The sequence below is a fragment of the Pongo abelii genome, chromosome 20, assembly GCF_028885655.2.
Source record: "Pongo abelii isolate AG06213 chromosome 20, NHGRI_mPonAbe1-v2.0_pri, whole genome shotgun sequence".
Classification (NCBI taxonomy): Eukaryota; Metazoa; Chordata; class Mammalia; order Primates; family Hominidae; genus Pongo; species Pongo abelii.
The window spans coordinates 6,458,002-6,475,502 of record NC_072005.2 but is presented as its reverse complement, the minus strand read 5'-3'; the positions used below and the strand labels follow the sequence as shown (position 1 = coordinate 6,475,502).

The window sequence follows — 17,501 nt, the reverse complement described above, 5'->3', positions numbered from 1 at the left end:
CGCTCGGCCTCATCTTTCTTAACTGAATGTTTGTATCCTTTGACCAACACCTTTCATTTTCCCCACCCACAGCCCCTGGCAACCACCACTCTATTCTCTGCTTCTATGCGTTTGACTATTTTAGATTCCACATATAAGTGAGATCATGCAGTATTTGTCTTTCTGTTTGCCACGTTAGAGTCGTGGCTATGATATTATAAAGCTGTGGTTGGTTTACAATATCCCATCCTTGCATAATTGCTTTTATAACATTATGACTTTGTAACTCCTTTCTTGGCAAGAGTGTTCTTTTTTTTAAGACAGGGTGTCTCTCTGTCGCCCAGGCTAGAGTGCAATGGTGTGATCACAGCTCACTGCAGCCTCGACCTCCTGGGCTCCAGAGATCCTCCCGCCTCAGCCTCCCAAGTAGCTGGAGCCACGGGTATGTACCACCATGCCTAGCTTGGCGATATCTCTATAACATCACAGCTGTGTCATGGTAACCACTCTTCTGTGAGCTGTTGCTTCTTTCTAATACCCACGTCTGTTATTATATGATGTCATCTGTAAATCTGTGTGTCACTGCTTGAGAAACGCAACTTTGTGTTGTCTTGTCTTAGTCATATCTCTCAACATATCCTGTTCAATGTATACTATTTTCACTATCTCTTATTTCACTATCTCTCATAGTATTTTTACTCTCTCTATTATTAACCTTGCTTGCCAGCTTTGAATCAGCCCTTTTTTTTTTTTTTTTTTTTGAGACGGAGTCTCGCTGTGTCACCCAGGCTGGGGTGCAATGGCAAAGTCTCAGCTCACTGCAACCTCCACCTCCTAGGTTCAAGCAATTCTCCTGCCTCCGCCTCCCGAGTAGCTGGGATTACAGTCGCCCGTCACCATGCCCAGCTAATTTTTGTATTTTTAGTAGAGGCGGGGTTTCACCATGTTGGCCAGGCTGGTCTCGAACTCCTGACCTCGTGATCCGCCCGCCTCAGCCTCCCAGAGTGCTGGGATTACAGGCATGAGTCACTGTGCCTGGCCGCAACCCCTCTATTGTACCATTGTGTTTCTGTAACATCGTTTCTGTCCATTTGAGTGTCCTTAATAATTGCTATCATTTAATGAACGCTAACCAGGAGCCAGACACTGTGCATTGAAAGTGTATTAAATTATCAACTCCTGGCTGGGTGCAGTGGCTCATGCCTGTAATCCCTGCACTTTGGGAGACCGAGGCGGGTGGATCACTTGAAGTCAGGAGTTCGAGACCAGCCTGGCCAACATGGCGAAACCCTGTCTCTACCAAAAATACAAAAATCAGCCAGATATGGTGGCATGCGCCTGTAGCGCCAGCTACTTACTTGGGAGGCTAAGGTGGGAGAATCGCTTGAGCCCGGGAGGCAGAGGTTGCAGTGAGCTGAGATCGTGCCATTGCAGTCCGCTTGGGTGACAGAGCGAAACTCCATCTCAAAAAACAAACAAACAAACAAACAAAAAATTTATCAACTCCTTTAATTCTCTTTTTTAATTGATATGGCTGTTATAACAAAGTAGCTCATATTGGGGGCTTCAACAACAGAAATTTATTGTCTAACAGTTCTGGAGGCTGGAAGTCCAAAATCAAGGCATTGGCAGATATGGTTCTGTCTGAGGGCTGTAAGGGAAGGTTCTGTTCCAGGCCTCTCTCCTTGGCTTGTAGATGACATTTTCTTTTTCCTTTTTTTTTTTTTTTCCTTTGAGACGGAGTAGCTGGGATGCTGGGATGACAAGTGAACGCCTCCACTCCCGGCTAACTTTTGTATTTTTAGTAGAGACGAGGTTTCACTCTGTTGGCCAGGCTGATCTCAAACTTCTGACCTCGAGTGATCCACCAAAGTGCTGGGATTACAGGCATGAGCTACCAAGCCTGACCATAGATTCCATTTTCTTCTCCACATGGTGCTCTCCGTGGGTGTGTCTGTGTCCAAATTCCACCCCCAACTCTCACTTTTTTTGGAGACAGGATCTTGCTGTGTCACACAGAGTGGATCGCAGTGGTAATCACAGCTCACTGCAGCCTTGACCTCAAGGTTCGAGTGATCTCCCACCTCAGCCTCTCTAGCAGCTGGGACTACAGGTTTGCGCCACCACACCCAGCAAATTTTTGTATTTTTTGTAGAGACGGGGTCTTGCTATGTTGCCCATGACTGGTCTCAAGCCTCTGGGCTCAAGCAATCCACCTGGCTTGGCCTCCCAAAGTGCTGGAATTACAGGCATGAGCCACCCCATCACATCTAGCCAAAGCCCCCCTTTTATAAGAACATCAGTCATATTGGATCAGGGGTTACCCTAATGACCTCATTTTAATGTGATCACCCCTGTAAGACCCTATCTCTAAATAGATGCAAAGTCAGGCTGAAAAGGCTGGAACTCAGGTACTTTCCCCATTTGGAACTAAACTTTCTCATCAGAGAATGGGCCTCAGAAGCAAGGTTCCCACACTTATGGTTGGGTCATTGTAGATTCACAGTATGGAAAAGAAACCTCAAACAAGAAAAATAGTTCCAATAAGAAATACTGGGGGGGCGGACATGGTGGCTAATGCCTGTAATCCCAGCACTTTGGGAGGCTGAAATGGGTGGATCACTTGAGCCCAGAAGTTGGAGACCAGCCTGGCTAACATAGTGAAATCCTGTCTCTACTAAAAATGCAAAAATTAGCTGAGCATGATGGTGCATGTCTGTAACCCCAGCCACTCAAGAGGCTGAGGCAGGAGAATCACTTGTGAACCAGGGAGGTGAAGGTCGCAGTGAGCTGAGATCGTGCCATTGCGCTCCAACCTGGGTGACAGAGCGAGACTCCATCTCAAAACAAACAAACAAACAAAAAAACCCAGAAATATAATTTTCCTTTTTTCCCTTAACAATTATACAATACAATCAACAGACTGTAATAGAAAACTGTCCCTGCTTCCAAATCAACAGAGGACCATTGTATGCACTGTCAGGTCTTTACATAAGAAGAGTGAAAGCTTTATTTATAATTCTTTGTGGGCCAGGCGTGGTGGCTCACGCCTATTATCCCAGCACTTTGGGAGGTCAAGGCAGGCAGATCACAAGGTTAGGAGATCGAGACCATCCTGGCTAACATAGTGAAACTCCGTCACTACTAAAAATACAAAATAAATTAGCCGAGCGTGGTGGCAGGCGCCTGTAGTCCCAGCTACTCCAGAGGCTGAGGCAGCAGAATGGCATGAACCCGGGAGGCGGAGCTTGCAGTGAGCCGAGATCACGCCACTACACTCCAGCCTGTGTGACAGAGTGAGACTCCGTCTCAGAAAAAAAAAAAAAACACAAAAATTAGTTGGGCGTGGCGGCACATGCCTGTAGTCCCAGCTACTCTGTAGGCTGAGGCAGGAGAATGCTTGAACCAGGGAGGCAGAGGTTCCAGTGATCTGAGATTGTGCCACCACACTCCAGCCTGGGCAACAGAGTGAGACTTCAACTAAGAAAAAAAAAAAAAAGAAAGAAAGAAACACAGAAGCAGTCCAAGCCTCTGATAAACTCTCCCTGACTAAATGCTTAAAAACCCCTAGTCTGTAAGAGAGTGTGCCTCTGACCTAACTCGGCCAGAAGCCCCTCTCAGGTTTATTTTCTCTAAAATAAACCTATCCTTGACTGTTAAGCCACCTTTCATGTTTCTTTCCTCTTTCTTTAATTCTTACAGATGGTGGAGGATTGCTCAAGCCCGGGAGTTTGAGACCAGCCTAGGCAACATATCAAGACCTCGTCTCTGGCCAGGCGTGGTGGCTCATGCCTGTAATCCCAGCACTTTTGGAGGCCGAGGAGGGTGGATCACGAGGTCAGGAGATTGAGACCATCCTGGCTAACACAGTGAAACCCCGTCTCTACTAAAAATACAAAAAATTAGCCGGGCGAGGTAGCGGGCGCCTGTAGTCCCAGCTACTCGGGAGGCTGAGGCAGGAGAATGGTGTGAACCCTGGGGGGCGGAGCCTGCAGTAAGCCAAAATCGCACCACTGCACTCCAGCCTGGGCAACAGTGAGACTCTGTCTCAAAAAAAAAAAAAAAAAAAAAAAAAAAAGACCTCGTCTCTACAAAAAAATAAATAAAATTGCCAGGTGCAGTGGCTCACGCCTGTAATCCCAACACTTTGGGAGGCCAAGGTGGGCAGATCATGAGGTCAAGAGTTGGAGACCATTCTGCCAACATCGTAAAACCCTGTCTCTACTAAAAATACAAAAATTAGCCGGGCTTGGTGGTATGCACCTGTAGTCCGAGCTACTCGGGAGGCTGAGGCAGGAGAATTGCTTGAACCCGGGAGGCAGAGGTTGCAGTGAGCCGAGATCACGCCACTGCACTCCAGCCTGGTGACAGAGCAAGACTCCCTCTCAAAAAAAAAATAATAATAATAAATTTTTAAAACTAAAAATAAAAATAAACAAAATTAGCCAGGCTTGGTGGTGCAAACTGGTAGTGCCAGCTGCTCAGAGGCTGAGGTGGGAGGATCACTTGAGCCTGGGAGGTTGAGGCTGCAGTGAACTGTGATCATACCACTGCTCTCCAGCCTGGGTGAATGAGCAAGACCCTGTCTCAAAAACAAAACAAAACAAAACAAAAAACAGATCATGTTAGAACAAAAAATAAATAAATAAATAATATCACATTCTGCAGTTCTGGGAGTTAAGACTTCAACATGTGGATTTGAGGGTGGAAGGAACAGAATTCAAACACGCTACCCTCTTGTATATTCCATGGGGTTACTTGGAACAGATCCAGGGTTCCAAGAAGTCCAGCTCTAGAATTCACATTGTCAGCCACTCTGCCTGTTACTGGGGCTGTGTGGTATTAGACTAACTTCCCTGGGCCTCAGTTTCCTTGTCTATAAAATGGAAATAATTATAGAATAGCAGCTTCTCACAGGAGTCATCAAAAGGCAATTAGTGCCTGGGACTAATAAACATTAATAAATGCATCTGGGCTGGGCACAGTGGCTCACACCTGTAATCCCAGCACTTTGGGAGGCCAAGGCGGGAGGACCACTTGAGGTCAGGAGTTCAAGACCAGCCTGGCCAACACGGCGAAACCCCGTCTCTACTTAATATACAAAAATATACAAAAATTAGCCAGGCGTGGTGGTGGGCACCTGTAATCCCAGCTACTAAGGAGGCTAAGGCAGAAGAATCACTTGAACCCAGGAGGCAGAGGTTGCAGTGAGCCAAGATGGTTCCACTGCACTCCAGCCTGGGTGACAGAGGGAAACTCTGTCTCAAAAACAAAAAAGTAAAATAAATGCACCTGGGTTGAATAGTGAGTTGAAGAGTGTCCCCACAAAATTCATATCCTTCCTAAAATTTCAGAATATGACCTTATTTGGAAATAGCATCTTTGCAAATGTAATAATAGATGCATGATGACTGGGACTAGTAACATCAATAAATGTATATATGGTTATTGTTGCTATTATTGTAGAATTTCAGCTGCACGCATAGTCTTGGGTCTTGGGAACATCCTAGAACGTTATGGAGTCGAAGCATCCTTGCTGTGAGGCACACCCAGGCCCCACATAACCCCAAAAGCAGGGCAATCACTTGAAAGCCAAAGCCACCCGAGGGAACACTGAGGGACTTGAAGGCCTGCATGCTTAGGGGTTCTTGTCTTAGAGGTTATTTGGCTACAAATTTGGAACAAAATCCACCCCAGAAGAAAATTCATGGGAACACACTCAGACGTTTCATGGCCCCCAACACGATACTAGGCTAAGTTGAACAGTGGCTTGTCACTATTTTTGCCCTTTTTGAAATTTCAGAATATGACTGTATTAGTCTGTTTTCACACTGCTATAAAGAACTACCTGAGATTGGGTAATTTACAAAGAAAAGAAGTTTGGCCGGGCACAGTGACTCACGCCTGTAATCCCAGCACTTTGGGAGGCCAAGGTGGGCAGATCACAAAGTCAGGAGATCGAGACCATCCTGGCTAACACAGTGAAACCCCATCTCTACTAAAAATACAAAAATTAGCCAGGCATGGTGGCGGGCGCCTGTAGTTCCAGCTACTCAGAGGCTGAGGCAGGAGAATGGCATGAACCTGGGAGGCGGAGCTTGCAGTGAGCCAAGATCGTGCCACTGCACTCCAGCCTGGGTGACAGAGTGAGACTCAAAAAAAAAAAAAAGAAGAAAAGAAAAGAGGTTTAATGGACTCACAGTTCCGTATGGCTGGGGAGGCCTCAGGAAACTTACAATCATGGCAGAAAATGAAGGGGAAGAAAGGCACATCTTACAAGGCAACAAGAAGGAAAGAGCAAAGGGGGAAGTGCCACACTTTAAATCCATCAGCTGTGAGGTGCGGTGGCTTATGCCTGTAATCCCAGCACTTTGGGAGGCCAAGACAGGAGGACTCATTGAGGTCAGGAGTTCAAGACCAGCCTGGGCAACATGAGGAGACCCCATCTTTACAAAATTAAATTAAATTAAATTAAAAACAAAGCCTCTAGAAGTTGGAAAAACAAGGAAAGCAATTCTCCTCTAGAGCCTCCAGAAGGAAAGCAATCCGTCTGTCACCTTGACTTTAGCTTAGGGGAGCTCAGAACCTCAAGGGGGCCAGGCATGGTGGCTCATGTCTGTAATCCCAGCACTTTGGGAGGCCAAGGTGAGCAGATCACTTGAGGTCAGGAGTTCAAGGCCAGCCTGGCCAACATGGCAAAACCCCAGATCCACTAAAAATACAAAAAAAATAGCCAAGAGCGGTGGCCTGTACCTGTAATCCCAGCTACTCAGGGGGCTGAGGCAGGAGAATCACTTAAACCCAAGAGGCAGAGGTTGCAGTGAGCCAAGACTGCACCACTACACACCAGCCTGGGCAACAGATGAGAGTCTATCTCAAAAAAAAAAAAAAAAAAAGTAGGTGTGGACACAGAGCCAAACTATATTAATGACCTTCTTTGGAAATAGGGTCTTTGCAGATGTAATTATTTAAATTAAGATGAGGTCATACTGGAAGCGGATGGGCCCTGAATCCAGCATGACTGGTGTCCTTATAAAAAGGGGAGAGTTTGGGCCTGGTGCCTTGCACCTGTAATCCTGGCACTTTGGGAGTCTGAGGCAGGAGGGTTGCTCAGAGTTCAAGACCAGCCTAGGCAACATAGCAAGACCCTGTCTCTACAAAAAAAAAATACATAAAAATGAAGAAGAAGCCAGGCATAGAGGCTCATGCTTGTAATCCCAGCACTTCGGTAGGCCAAGGCGGGCGGATCGCTTGAGGTCAGGAGAAGTTCAAGACCAGCCTGGCCAACATGGTGAAACCCTGTCTCTACTAAAAATAGAAAAATTAGCTGGGTGTGGTGGCACGCGCCTGTAATCTCAGCTATTCGGGAGACAGGCAGGAGAACTGATTGAACCCGGGAGGTGGAGGTTGCAGTGAGCCGAGATGGCGCCACGGCACTCCAGCCTGGGTGACAGAGTGAGACTCCTTCCATCTCAAAGAAAAAAAGAGGAAGAAGAGACAGAGAAATGGAGTCACACAGAAAGAACACAGCCATGTGACCAACAGAGGCAGAGATTGGAGGATTGCTGGCAACCACCAGAACTTAGGAGGCGGCAACGAAGGCCTTTTCCTTGGAGCCTTTAGAATGAGCATGGCCCTGTCAACACCCTAACTTTGGACTCCGGCCTCCAGAACCGAGCAAGAACAAATCTCGTTTGCTTTAAGCCAGCCACTTTACGGTACTTTCTTATGGCAGCCCTAGAAAACTATTAGGTTGAGGCAAAAGTTATTGCAATTCTGCCATTAAAATGGCAACCCATGTCACCAGCAAGAGGCAAGAAGGAAATCATAGTAGCTCTGGTGTCTCTCTGGAACTCTGTGGTCACACCTGAGTCTGTGCACAACTTCCTCTTCCCCACTCTCTAGCCTCTGTGGTCCAGCCCACCCACATTTCTGGGGACACCTGATTGGCCCAGCTCAAGTCACGTGTCCAACTTGACCCAATCAGCTGGGACGAAGGAATTGAATCACCTGTTGCCAGGGGTCTTACTCAAAACAGGCAAACAACCCGGTACCAGACAGGCGGTGACCAATGAGATTTGACAGTGGCTCCCGGACCAGAGTTGGGGGGACCATCTTCCTCTCCCCACAAATCCCATGTTAAGGCCTGGGTTGCAGAATCACAGGGCTATCTTAGCTGGCCAGAGGATGTGTCTAGTTATAGGGGTGGCCGTGAAAGATCTGTATGGCGGGGAAACTATGGGGCTGAAGAAACTGGCCAGCTCTGTAGAGCAGAGAGGGACAGTGTGTGCTGGTAATTTAACAACCAACTCTCCAGAGGGAGGAAAAATGAGTGCTTATTATAAACTGTACTGGCACGTAAACAACCTTGGCAACATAGCAATACCGTCTCCGCCAAAAAATTAAAAAGTTAGCCAAGTGTGGTGGCACACACCTGTGGTCCCAGCTACTTGAGAGGCTGAGATGGGAGGATCACCTGAGCCTCGGGAGGTCGAGGCTGGAGGCTGCATTGACTCATGATTGCACCACTGCATTCTAGCCTGGTCGACAGAACAAGACTATCTCAAAAAAAAGAAAGAAAGAAAAAAGCTAGCCCCCAAGTATCACACAGGAGGTGGAGGCTGGGGATGTCTTTAAATTCCTCACGTATTACCATAACTCAGATTTTCTTTCAGTCTATTTCCGGATGTTTCTATAGCCCCCTAGCCTGGGCACAATGCTGGCACATTACAGATGCTCAATACACACAAATAAGCAAATAAGTACAATGAATTAATAGAAAGGATGAATCCCAGTTGCTTGGGAGGCTGAGGCAGGAGGATCGTCTAAGTCCAGGAGTTCAACACCAGCCTCAGCAATGTCGAAGACACCCCCCCACAACAACACCCCTAAAAAAGTCCATTCACAAACTCAGGAACCTCTTTAAATAGAAATATATATATATATAATATATATATAATATATTATCTGAGCTCAGGCTCAGAATAAATATCAAGGTCCAACTTGGGGAAGGAGTGGGTGAGGAGGGTCCTCAAGGGGAGGTCAGCAGCAGGGACCCCTGCCAAGCCCCTTGAGGTAGAGAAAGCAGCAGGGACCCAGCACCAGGGGTCTCCATGAAGGATGGAGTAGGATTCGGACTCTGTCCAGGTGGGCTGCACCCAGGCTGGGCGTTATTCCGACCTCGGTGAGGGGAGTCCGGCTGGGATTTCGGGGGTCACCCGGAAGAGCCCCAAGACTGTGGCACCCTGGGTAAGCTGCCAGGCATGGCGTGCCCTGGCCTCAGTGTGCAGATGGACGCCCAGGTGCTGGCCGGCACTCAGGTGCAGCAGGCGACCCTGGAAACCGAAGGCCGAGTTCCGAGCCTCGGAGGAGGCGGGTGGCAGGTCCACGGTCAAAGCCAGGGCGGCGGCCCCAGCAGCAGAGCGCAGTGGCTGCAGGTGCAGCGCAAGCGAAACGGAGCCTGAGCCCTCGCCGGCCACCACGCGCTGCAGCTCCAGTTGAAAGAAGACATAGTAGACTCCAGCCTTGGCCACCACCAGCTCTTTCGTGTCCTCTTTGTAGCTCAGGCCCCCCGCCAGGGACACACCTGCCAGGCCTGGGTCACTGTACCAGCTCAGGGGCCCATCGATCAGCAGAACTGTGGGAGGAAAGCATGCACTTAGCTTAGGTGAGCATGTCCCAGCACAGCTGAGCGTGGCTGAGCACCGAGCATGTCAGCGCAGCCCTGGGAGAAAAGAACGGGTTAGGGGCCGGGGGGCGGGGAATGGCGGGGCGGGGAGAGGGACAGGGGAGCGGAGGGAGGAGCCTGGGCGGGGAGGCGTCAGGGGCGCTGATTGAAGAGGACTGAGGTTGTGGGGGGCGGGACTCTGAGCAGGGGTAGAGCTGGGGGAGGGAAAGACGGGGATAGAACAGAGGAAGGGAATCTAGGGAGAAGGACAAGAGTCAGGACAGGGCAGAACTCCAAGAGGTTGGGTGGGGAAGGAGTGATGCGGGTGCGGGGAAAGACGTGCAGAAAAGGAAGAGGGGGTGAAAAGCAAAAGGCCAGGCGAGACTGGCTGGAAGAGGCCTGGGGAGGGGTAAGGGGAGTCCTGGAGAGAGCAGTGAGGGGGTTGGAGGGAGCAGCAGATCCCGGACAGAATGGAGATGGGGGGAGGAGAAGGGAGAGAAGGAAGGAAAGGGGAGAGGAGAGGTGGAGAGGGAGCTGGGAGGGAGAGGGAAGGCTGTTAGGAAAGGAGGATGTTCTAAAGGAAGGATCCATCAGGGAATCAAGGGAACTTTGAGAGGGGTGGACAGGGGACCTGGTAAGACAGGACTTCAAAGAAAGGAAAAGGGAGCAGGAAGGGGTGGGGGAGGGGTTAGGGAGAAAGAAGCACCAGGGAGAGAAGATGGCAGGGAGGGGAGTCTGAGGCAGGGGGAGGGAAGGGGGCAGGGGTCTCTGGAGGGGGAGGGGGAGGGGATCTCTGGAGTGGGAGAAGGGAGAATGGGGTCTCTGGAGGGGGAGGGAAGGGGGAAGGGGCCTCTGGAGGGGAAGGGGTCTCTGGAGGGGGCAGGGAAGCGGGGAGTGGTCTCTGGAGGGAGAGGGAAGAGGGAAGGAGTCTCTGGAGAGGGAGGGGAAGGAGGAAGGGGTCTTTGGAGGGGGAGGGGGAAGGGGTCTCTGGAAGGGGAGGGAAGGGGAAAGCGGTCTCTGGAGGGGGAAGGAAGGGGGAAGGGGTCTTTGGAGGGGGAAGAGGTCTCTGGAGGGGAGAGGGAAGGGATAAGGGGTCTCTGGAGGGGGAGGGGAAAGGGGGAAGTGATCTCTAGATGGAGAGGGGAAGGGGGAAGGGGGTCTCTGGGAGGGGAAGGGGGAAGAGGTCTCGAGCGGGAGGGAGTCTCTGGACGGGGAGGGAAGGTGCTAGGAGGAGTGTCTTGGAAACGGGGAGAGCATGGGGCTGGGGAGGAGGGTTTGGGGGAAGGGAAGGGGACAGGAGGAGGGCCTGGGGATGGGGAAGAGAATGGGAGTAAGGAGGCGGCTCTGGGCGAGGGGAAGAGGTAGGGAAGAGAGGCTGGGGGAGTGGGGAAGGCAGGAAAGAGGAAAGAAGAGCAGCGGGGAAGAGGGTTTCGAAAAGAAGGAGGCCAGAGACACAAAACCAGGCTGGGGGTTGGGGGTGTCAAGTCCCAGCTCTGAGAGGGCAGGGGTCCCAGGTGAGCCCAGATGGGGGTCTGATGGGGAGGCCATGGCATCCAGAGAGTCAGGGCAAGTCAGAAAGAGGGATCGGTGGCGTTCAAAGAGGTGAAGTAGCAGCTTTCAGAGAGAGCAGCGGTCAAAGGTCAAAGCCCAAAGCCGGTGGGCGCCAGAGCCTCACTCTCCAGGCGTTCCCCCTTCTTCCCCCTTCTTCGTATCCCGGGGTGGGGGCCAGGGACGGGAAGTGGAGGAGGACACTCACCATTTTGGGCCACCAGCTGCGCAAACATGCCCTGTTAAAAGTGGAAAGGAGGAAAGTGGATGGGGGTTCCCCTAGAAAATGGAGGTTCTGTCCCCACTCACTTCAGCTGTCAGGGTCCCCAGAGTCTGTGCAGACCTGAAGCCTATGCTTCCCTTCCCTCCCAACTAAAGAACAGAGAACGCACACACACACACACAAACACACACACAAACACACGAACACAAACACACACAAACACACGAACACACACACACGAACACTCACACTAACACACAAACACACGAACAAACACGAACACACACACGAACACACAAACACACACAAACACCCACACGAACACACACAAACACACAGACACACACGAACACAAACATCCAAACACACCCACATGAACACACACAAACACCCACACGAACGCACAAACACAAACACCCACACAAACACAAACACACCCCCACACGAACACACACACACGAAACACACATACACCCACACGAACACACACAAACACCCACACACAAACACGAACACACACACACACACGAACACATACAAACAGACACACCCACACACACACACACACACGAAGCTGGTGGCTCAACCTGCCCCAAGGACAGATCTCCGAGAATTCAGGAGGGAAAAGAGATCCCTCTTCTTTCCTGCTCCCTTGGGAGTATTCCCCTGGGGGTCTTGAAAGGGAGAGGGGTACCTCAGATGCTGGGGATAAGGCTCTTTGGGAGTTAGCAGAGGAACTGGGGGTCTCCTTGGCGGTCCCAGATAAAGAGGAAGTGCCCCCCTCGGATGGGGGATGGAAAAAAAGTTCCCCCCAGGGGGTGCGGGGTAAAAAGAGGTGCCCTCAATGTCCTAAGTCCTACATAGAGAAAGGAAGCCGTCGAGGGTTGGAGAACCGCGGAGGGTCCCCCGTCCAGGGGTCCAGGGTGCAGATGGGGTGCCCCATGCCACTGCCCACCCACCCACTGCCCACCCCACCCACTGCCACATGGAGGGAAGCCAGCCTTTCTCCGACCCGGGGTGCAGAAGACGTATCCCTGGGGGGTTGAGGACTGTGAATGTCTCCTCCTCCTGGCCTGGGGTGCTGATGGGGTCTCGTGAGGATGCGGAATGAAAGGGGTGCCCTCCCGTGCAAGACGGAGAAGGAGAGTCCTTGGAGGTCCAAAAAGAACTTGTGGGGGGGTCTCCTCTCCCCCACCCGGGATACAGTTAGGGTCTCGTAGCGGGCGCAGGATGAAAGGGGTGCCCCCCGGACTAGAAGAAGGAGACCCTTGGGGGGGTCCAAAAAGAACTGTTGGGCGGTCTCCTCCCCGCCCCCGGCCTGGGGTACAGATGAGTGAGGTGTCGTAGGGGTGAGGGATGAAAGGTGTGCCCCCCGGCCTCGGCGCTAGATGGAGAATGGGAGCCCCCGTGGGTCTCCTCTCCTCGGCAGGGAGTGTAGAACAGGTGTCCCTGGGGGTGCGGGAGGGAGAAGGGAGCCCCAGAGGGGCCGTAGGGGTCTCCCGCGAGACCAGCTACCGAGGGTCGGGGCACGTCTCACCTGCCGCAGGTCCAAGAGGCCGGCGAGATCGTCGGGCGAAAGCTTGGGACCCTCGCGGAGTCTCGGGCTGGCCGCGGAGCCCGGCAAGGCGCGAGCCCCGGACACGACCCAGGGGGAGGCGAGGAAGACGGCGCAGGCGGCAGCGAGTAGCAGCAGCAGCAGCCCGGCGACCAGGGCCCAAGGCAGCAGGCGACAGGCGCGGGCGCGGGGCGCGGGAGGCCACGGGGCTTCGGGGTCCAGTGCAGCGTCAGAGGCGTATTCCATGACGAGAGACTGCGGGAAGACACAGCGCGCCGCTTTTTATAGGCTGCTTGGCTCTAAAAGGCGGCCACGCCCCTCCGCCCGCGGCCACGCCCCTCCACCCGCGGCCACGCCCCTTCCCAGCCCAGAGCCTTTCCCCCTTGTCCCCGTGACTCTGCGGAATTTTCTCCACTCGGATCTCTCTCCGCTTTTCGCTGTCCTTTCCGTTTCCGGCCTTCCAAGCTCGGCTCCAGGTTCCTTTCTCCCTGCTGTCTCTCTCCATCGCCCTGGTTCTCCCTCTCTGCCGCTCCTTCCCGGTATCTCTGTGGGTCTCTTGCTGACTCAGTCTCCTTTGCTCTGTGTGTCTCTCCGTTAACGTCTTTCTCTGTCTCTGTTGATTGTCTCTGCAGTGGGTGGGAAGAGATCTTTCTCTCTCTCTGCCAATTTATGTCTATGCGTGCCTCTGTGCTTGTATTATCTCTGTCTGTGTCTCTCTCTATCTCTGTCTCTAGTTCTCTCTCCCTATCTCTGGCTCTGTTATCTCTGTCTCTATCTCTCTGTCTCTCTATCTCTCTGTCTAGCTCTGTCTCTGGCTGTTATCTCTGTCTGTCATTGTATCTCTCTCTGACTCTCTCTCCCTGTCACTGGCCCTGTTATCACTGGCTCTGTCTCTCTATCTCTCTTCTCTGTCTCTCTGCCTCTGACTCTCTCTCCCCATGTCTGGCTCTGTTATCTCTGTCTATATATCTCTCTCTGTCTCTGACTCTCTCTCCCTGTCTCTGACTGTGTTATCTCTGTCTCTGTATCTGTCTCTGGCTCTGTTATCTCTGTCTCTGTATCTCTCTCCGTCTCTGGCTCTGTTATCTCTATCTTTATCTCTCTGTCTCTGGCTCTGTTATCTTTCTCCGTCTGTCTGGCTCTGTTATCTCTGTCGCTGTCTCTGGCTGTGACTCTCTCTGTCTCTGGCTGTGACTCTCTCTGTCTCTGGCTGTGACTCTCTGGCTCTCTGTCTCTGGCTCTGTTATCTCTGTCGCTGTCTCTGGCTGTGACTCTCTGTCTCTCTGTCTCTGTCTCTGGCTCTCTCTGTCTCTCTGTCTCTGTCTCTGACTCTGTCTCTGGCTCTGTTATCTCTGTCTCTATGTCTCTGTCTCTGTGTCTCTCTGTCTCTGGCTCTGTTATCTCTGTCTCTGTATCTCTCTTTGTCTCTGCCTCTCCCTGTCTCTGGCTCTTTTATCTATGTCTGTGTGTCTCTTTCTCTCTGCGTCTGACTCTCCCTATCTCTGGCTCTGTTATCTCTGTCTCTGTCTCTCTGACTCTGTTATCTCTGTCTCTGACTCCCTGTCTCTGGCTCTGTTATCTCTGTCTCTCTCTGTCTCTGATTCCCTCTCTTTATGCATCTCTGTGTCTCTCCCTGTCTCTGTATGTCTCTGGCTCTCACTCTTTCTCTCTGCCTGTTTCTCTCTGTCTCTGATTCCCTCTGTCTCTCTCTGACTCTCTGTCTCTCCCTGTCTCTCTCCTTTTCCTTCTTAGTCTCTCTTTGTCTCCTTCCCCTCCTCTCTGCAACCCCCTAGCCCCCCATCACTAGGACACCCCCAGGTTCCCCCACATCCAGCACTTCCTAAGAAGGGTCAGGCTTCAGCCAAGCCTCAACCACCTTCACTCCTGGAGCACCTGCCCCCCCATCCCCGACCCCCCAGTGGAACCTTGAGTGTCATGCTCAGCCCTCCTGGCCACCTTCTCGGGGACCCCTGGGCCTTCCCTGGCCTGCCCCCACCCACCCACTGGATGCTTCCCGGCAGGAGCCCCTCGGGACCCTACAAGCAGAAGCTCGGAGAGTCCAGGTGGAGAAATTCCCCTTGCAAGAAAGGGACAGTGTTGAGCGAGTTGGAGGAAACACATTTCCCATCTGCTCTGGCCTGCTGGAGGCGGCCAATCCGGGGCTGGGAGGATGGGCTAAGAAGCGGTGAAAACTTGGCCCCAAAAGAGGAAGCACTCCCAGATGGAGAGGGACGTGACCTGGGGAAAGCCCTTGGCTGGTGTTGAAGTCCTGGTCTGCCCAGACCAGTGTGGGTCCACAATGGCCAACTCCCTTCCCATCTCCCAGCCCCACGGAAGATGGGAGGGTAGACCACACCTTTCATCTCTCTGCTAGCGGGAGTCAACAGCCCATAAAATAAAGGGATTTCTGTTTTGCTTTCAGATACAAGGTCTTGCTCTGTTGCCCAGGCTGGAGTGCAGTGGCACGATCATAGCCCACTGCAGCCTCTAATCCTGGGTTCAAGCCATCCTCCTGTCTTAGCCTCCTGAATAGCTGGAACTGCAGGCACATACCACCATGCCAACCAATTATTTTTTTAATTTTTTACTTTTTATAGAGACAGGGTCTTGCTATGTTGCTCAGCTGGTCTCAAACTCCTGGACTCAAGCAATGCTCCTATCTTGGCCTGTCAGCACTGTGATGACAGTCATGCGTTACTGCGCCCAGTCATAAGGGAGACTTCTCATTCAACAGAACAAGTATCTTCCGGGTCAGTGCTGTGTCTGATCTTGTATTGTTACTAGCTAGTGTTGAAGGAGCATTACCAAATGCTAAACACTTCCTATATACGATTTGGGTTCTCCACGTGTGAGGCCCGACCCAGCAACAGGGCCACTATTAATTAGCTATGCAAATTCTAGCACCCCGGCCTAAACCTCCGGAAACTCTCAGAGGGGGTGTCCTCCAGAAGATTCCGATGGCCCCGCAAGTTTGAGAATGCCACTTGTGCCCACGTTTTTCCTTCGCATCTGCTATTCCTCGGCCTGGAACATTCTTTCCCCAGAACTGCAACTGCCAGACACCTTCTCACCACTCATGTCTCCCTTTACACCATCCCTTCTGGGTCAAGATGACAAACTGAACCAGCCTCTGTTTTCACTGTCTCCTGAAACTTCACTGTAGTGACACTTGAGCAATTGTTCGTAAACCAAAAAAAAATTATAAGCCAGCAGAATGGAAAGGTGAGTTTCCTTAGATTTCCACCACCCCTAAGACCTACTCGTTGGTGAATCCCCTCAACCATGAATAATGTGGTGGATGGCGGCTAAAATACAGAAGTTTGCCATAGATAAATTTGCGGAAGAAGGCCGGGAGCAGTGGCTCACGCCTGTAATCCCAGCACTTTGGGAGGCTGAGGCAGGTGGATCACTTGAGGTCAGGAGTTCAAGACCAGCCTGACTAACATGGTGAACCCCATCTCTACTAAAAGTACTAAAATTAGCCGGGCGTGACGGCAGACGCCTGTAATCCCAGTTACTCGGGAGGTTGAGGCAAGAGAATCCTTGAACCCGGGAGGCGGAGGTTGCAGTGAGCCGAGATCGTGCCACTGCACTCCAGCCTGGCTGACAAAGTGAGACTCTATCTCAAAAAAAAAAAAAAAAATTGCGGATGGGACACCAGCTCCTCTCCACTTTCCATAAGAGAGAATCAGAGAAGGAATTTTTTGTTTTAAGATAGGTTCTCAGCCCAGCATGGTGGCTCACGTCTGTAATCCCAGCACTTTGGGAGGCTGAGGCGGGTGGATCACTTAAGTTCAGGAGTTCAAAACCAGCCTGGGCAACATGGTGAAGCCCTGTCTCTACAAAAAAATAAATAAATAAATAACTACAAAAATTAGCTGGGCATGGTGGCGCACGCTTGTAGTTCCAGCTACTTGGGAGGCTGAGGCGGGAGGATCACTTGAATCTGGGAGGTGGAGGTCACAGTGAGCCAAGATTGCACCACTGCACTCCAGCCTGGGTGACAGAGCAAGACTCCGTCTCAAAAAAAAAATAGACAGCATCTCACTCTGTTGCCCAGGCTGAAGTGCAGTGGTGTCATCATGGTTCATTGCAACCTCGAACTCCTGGCTTAAGTGACCCTCCCACCTCAGACTCCCAAAATGCTGGGACTACAGGTATGAGCCACCTCACCTGGCCCTTTCTAAGTAATTTTTATTTTTTTGAGGCAGGGTTTCACACTGTCACCCAGGCTGGAGTGCAGTGGGTAATCACAGCTTACAGCAACCTCAACCGCCGGGCTCAAGCAATCCTCCCTCCTCAGCTTCCCGAGTAGCTAGGACTATAGGCACGCACCACGATGCTCAGCTAATTTAGTATTATTTGAAGAGATGGGGTTTCACCGTATTGCCCAGTCCACCTCCTTGCCTCAAGTGATCCGCTCATCTCGACCTCACAAAGTGCTGGGATTATAGGCGTGAGCTACCTCGGTGGGCTGCTGGGCCGCCAGGCCCTTTTTTATTCTTTTTTATCTTTTACTTTATTTTATT

At 51.5% G+C, this 17,501-nt stretch overlaps 1 protein-coding gene across 1 annotated transcript; it reads right to left on the bottom strand.

The window, feature by feature from the left end:
• Positions 1-4,066: 4,066 nt before the first annotated feature.
• TNFSF9 (TNF superfamily member 9) lies at positions 4,067-13,304 on the bottom strand. The gene is made up of 3 exons (XM_024237556.3): positions 12,955-13,304; positions 11,403-11,433; positions 4,067-9,616 (listed from the first exon to the last, which is right to left on the bottom strand). Exons 1-3 carry the CDS (start codon positions 13,216-13,218, stop codon positions 9,150-9,152), a joined length of 762 nt encoding a protein of 253 aa, XP_024093324.2. The 5' UTR covers positions 13,219-13,304; the 3' UTR covers positions 4,067-9,149.
• Between the last annotated feature and the right edge of the window lie 4,197 nt (positions 13,305-17,501).

Bases quoted from the DNA above. Each gene is read 5' to 3' on its own strand.
- TNFSF9 (XM_024237556.3), bottom strand. From the start codon at position 13,218: ATGGAATACGCCTCTGACGCTGCACTGGACCCCGAAGCCCCGTGGCCT. The intron at 11,434-12,954 runs GTGAGACGTGCC...CACTTTTAACAG, and splicing joins GCCTCTTGGACCTGCGGCAG to GGCATGTTTGCGCAGCTGGT. The intron at 9,617-11,402 runs GTGAGTGTCCTC...TTCCTCCCACAG, and splicing joins GCAGCTGGTGGCCCAAAATG to TTCTGCTGATCGATGGGCCC.